Source organism: Impatiens glandulifera, chromosome 2 (genome assembly GCF_907164915.1).
Source record: "Impatiens glandulifera chromosome 2, dImpGla2.1, whole genome shotgun sequence".
Lineage (NCBI taxonomy): Eukaryota > Viridiplantae > Streptophyta > Magnoliopsida > Ericales > Balsaminaceae > Impatiens > Impatiens glandulifera.
Window position 1 is genome coordinate 29,479,873 of NC_061863.1, and position 4,133 is coordinate 29,484,005.

At 41.2% G+C, this 4,133-nt stretch overlaps 1 protein-coding gene across 1 annotated transcript; it reads left to right on the plus strand.

The window, feature by feature from the left end:
- The first annotated feature begins 2,095 nt into the window (after positions 1-2,095).
- LOC124924555 lies at positions 2,096-3,755 on the plus strand. Its single transcript, XM_047464575.1, has 2 exons — positions 2,096-2,845; positions 3,084-3,755. The coding sequence occupies exons 1-2, from the start codon at positions 2,096-2,098 to the stop codon at positions 3,753-3,755; spliced, it is 1,422 nt and encodes a 473-aa protein (XP_047320531.1).
- The last annotated feature ends 378 nt before the right edge of the window (positions 3,756-4,133 follow it).

Below are 4,133 nucleotides of genomic sequence, written 5' to 3' on the forward strand. Positions count from 1 at the left end.
CCGATTCGCTAAGTGCCTAGCGATTCGCTAAGTGCCTCCCGATTCGCGAAGTACTTAGCGAATCGGGAGGCACTTAGCGATTCGATAGGTTCCTCCCGATTCGCTAAGTTCTTACGTTTGTATGTGTTTGTTCTAACATTTTTGATGATGTTGTTTCCTTTTGTAGATGGCAGAAACAACTGTTACTGAGTTTCCCGGTCGGATTTCGTGGAAAAGTGCCCTCACCCTGAAGAAGATTGTGAATAAGTTCGAGGAAATGGATCTTCTGGAGAGTGTGTACAATACCCAGTTCAGATCATTATTCACAGCCCCCCTCTTGCAGTTCTCAGGAAGTATTGTACATCAAATGTTGATGAGGAGGTTAAGCTCAAACTCCAAGGAGATAACTTTCATGGTGAATGGGCAAAAGCTTGTATTTGGTATGAAGGAGTATGCGTTAGTTACCGGCCTATGTTTCGGCGTTTATCCTGAGTTGGACCAAGAAAAATTGCGCTGTTGTCCACCTCTCTCGGTTAAATACTTTAAAGGGAGCATGAGTGTGAAAATGTGCGACTTCGAGAAGGCTTTTTTCAAATGCAAAGACAAGGAAGATGCATTCAAGATGGGGCTGGTAGTACTGATTTGCCAGTACCTATTCACATTTGACCCAAAAAGAGTTATATTTCCAAAAATACTCAACATGGTGGAAGACAAGGACACTTTCCTCAAATATCCATGGGGTAAGGTCACCTTTAGAGCCACCCTCAAGGGTTTAAACAAGAACATGAAACATCTCTGTACCTCATTTTTTGACAAGAAGGAGAAGGCTGAACAACCTTATGCTCCTTTTGCATATAACATCTATGGGTTCGCATTGGCACTTCAAGTATGGACGTATGAGGTCATCGAAAGCTTTATCCCTAAATTCGCCAGAAGGAATCAGATTAATGACCCTCTACGCCCAAGGTTGTTACTCTATCATTCCAACAGGAAAAACACATCGACGGAGGTAAAGACTGCCCTAGAGACCACGGATGTGACTGAGATGGAAGAGTCCTCCATGGAGAAGAGGTTATACAGTGGTGATGTATTTGAGCGAATCGACGAGACAGCTGATGATTTTTTTGAGGGATTTACTGATGGGAAGGTAATAAAAGATGATTTTGATGAAGATGATGAAAGTGAAGATGAAGAAGTTACTCCAATTCCCCCCAAACCTGCCACGAGGAAGAGAAAGGCTGATGCTACTCTTAAAGAAGCAGCCAACTTGAAGAAGAAGCTTGCTTATGAATCGATTCCGGCCCGCATTCTTACTCCCCCATCCGCGACCTCAAGTCCTCGGGCTGACACACCTTCTCCTCGGGCTCCAACACCTACTGTTGGATGTGATTTTAATGAGATGAAGGAGGAGCTGAAAATAGAGATGAAAGAGGAGATGAAAAAGATGAAAACAGAGCTCATCAAAGAGCTAAAAATCACAATCCAAGAAACTCAACAAACTCACGTTGAGTCGTTCAAGAAGATGGTTTTTAATATGTCCACACAGTTGTTAGAAAAATCCAACAAAAGGATGTCCATATTATTAACCAGATTAGATGATATGGAGGATAATATAAAGAAGAAGAAGAGTAAGAAGAAGGATTCTAAGAAGGCTGTGAAGGTCGAAGAGGAAAAGAATACTGAGGTATGGAGATATTTTACATTTCATTTCGCTAAGTACATATCTGATCTAACCAGTACATATTTTGCAGGTTAAGGATTCTAAGAAGGATGTCGAAGTTGAGAAGAGCAAGGTTGAACAGGAGGAGGAGAAGAAAGAGGTATTCTGCGAACTTTTCGTTTCGCAAAGTAGTTTCCGTTTCTCTAAGTTAGTATTTTTCGATTCGCAAAGTAGTTTCCGTTTCGCTAAGTTAGTATTTTTCGTTTCGCAAAGTAGTTTCCGTTTCGCTAAGTTAGTATTTTTCGTTTCGCAAAGTTAGTATTTTTCGTTTCGCAAAGTAGTTTCCGTTTCGCTAAGTTAGTATTTTTCGTTTCGCAAAGTAGTTTCCGTTTCGCAAATTATTTGTTGTCGATTCGCTAAGTGTGAATTTTGTCTATTTTGTAGGAGATGATAGCGATGCAGGAGACTGTGGGGGATGATGAGAAGGTGAATGATGGGACTGATGGGAAAGACGATGTAATGGAGGACAATGAGAAGGTGGAGGATGAAAAAAAAGAGGACGTTGAGAAGGTGGAGGACGCACAGAAGGTGGAGACCATTGAGAAGGGGGATGATGATGAAAAGATGGATGAGGATAAGGTGGAGAACGATGAGAAGGTCGATGATGAAGAGAAGGTGGAGGATGAAAGAAAAGACAACGATGAGAAGGTAGATGATGATGAGAAGGTGGAGGATGCGAAGGTGGAGGACGTAAAGATAGAAGTTGAGGTTAAATTGGAGGACGGTGAGAAGCTGGATGGTGTGGCTAGGGTGGATGATGTGGAGGTTGATCTGAAACTGAAAGATTTGAAAGTGAAGGTGAAGGATGAGAAGAATGTGGGGGATGTGAAGGCAAATGATGACAATGATGACAATGACGATTTCCAGTTATACAATACTCCTCCTAAAGGAAATTATGGGAGGAGAGTGAGGAAGCCGAAAAAAGATGACTCGTACACCAACCCTTCCTTGTCAAAAATGCCCAAGACAAAGGATCCTATGAAAGTGAATCACCTTCAAAAATTTGATGATGAGCTACTTCATAAAGTAAAGGCGTGGTTGGATGATCGAAAAACCGATAATTCGACAACGGATTTACATACGGTTCAAGCAAAGAAGGAAGTGTTGGTTAGAGTTGTAACAAGGCTTACATGGATTGAAGACGAGGTAAGTCGTTCAAATCAATTCATTAATCTTCGTTTCGCAAAGTACTCTTCGTTTCGCAAAGTACTCTTCGTTTCGCAAAGTACTCTTCGTTTCGCAAAGTACTCTTCGTTTCGCAAAGTACTCTTCGTTTCGCAAAGTACTCTTCGTTTCGCAAAGTACTCTTCGTTTCGCAAAGTACTTACTTAGTCAATGTTGTTTGATATGTACTCAATGTATGTTGTATGCTCCCATTGTGCAGGAAATCGATGCATTCTGCCATCTTCTGCGGAAAAGGATTTCCTGCTATCCCAAGACATATAAAAATACACATGCGGCAATTGGGGATTGCGTATTGTCGGATAGAATCAGGCGACTGCACAGGGATTTTATTAAGGATCCTGCCAAATTTCCAGTCGACGAATTCAAAGACTATTATATGGGCGCACCACATAGATATATGCCAGAGTGGTCAACAATTGACGACGTCTACATGCCAGTGAACATTAACCAGAAACACTGGATTTTATGTGTAGCACGTCTTCAAAAGTACCGCATTGACGTGTACGACTGTGACGCCTATCTTTATAAGAATCTGGATCCTTATTTGAAACCCTTCTGCGACATGATTCCATATATATTCGCCAAAACAATCACTCCCGGTGAGAGGGTAAGGTATCCTAATTTCAACTTCGAAGGCCCCCTCCAACCAATGACATACAAACGGTTTCCACACCCCAAAGTGAAAACCGCTGCTGCTAAGGTTGGAGAAGTCCCGCGGGCAACAGAGAGCGGGGACTGTGGGGTCTTCACGCTAATGTACATGGAACACTTGACCGCTAATCAACCCGTGCATAATGTGACCTCAGAAAATATGGGATTTTTTAGGCAGAAGATGGCTGTCCGGTTATTCCATCAGATTATGGAACCTTAAACATTATTATTTGTAAATTGGATAACTTATTTTGATGTATTGTAAACCTTGATGAATATGTTGGAAGTTGGATTATGTATTGTAAATTATTTTGTGTAAATTGATGTATTGTAAATTCGCAAAGTACTCTTCGTTTCGCAAAGTACTCTTCGTTTCGCTAAGTCCATCCCGTTTCGTTAAGTCCCTCCCGTTTCGCAAAGTACTCTACGTTTCGCTAAGTGCCCTCCCATCAGATTGATTATATTTTCCATCTGTTTCTTTAGCAACCTTAATTCATTTCTCAATTGAGATTGGTTTGGTCGGTGGATGGATATATTTGAAATCAAGATTGAACAATTTTGTAATTTGTTAAGGTTGAATTCAAAGATTTATAACGAT

Excerpts from the sequence above, each read along its gene's own strand:
- LOC124924555 (XM_047464575.1), top strand. The coding sequence starts at position 2,096 with ATGCAGGAGACTGTGGGGGATGATGAGAAGGTGAATGATGGGACTGAT. Across the intron at positions 2,846-3,083 it reads TTACATGGATTGAAGACGAG|GAAATCGATGCATTCTGCCA; the intron begins GTAAGTCGTTCA and ends CCCATTGTGCAG.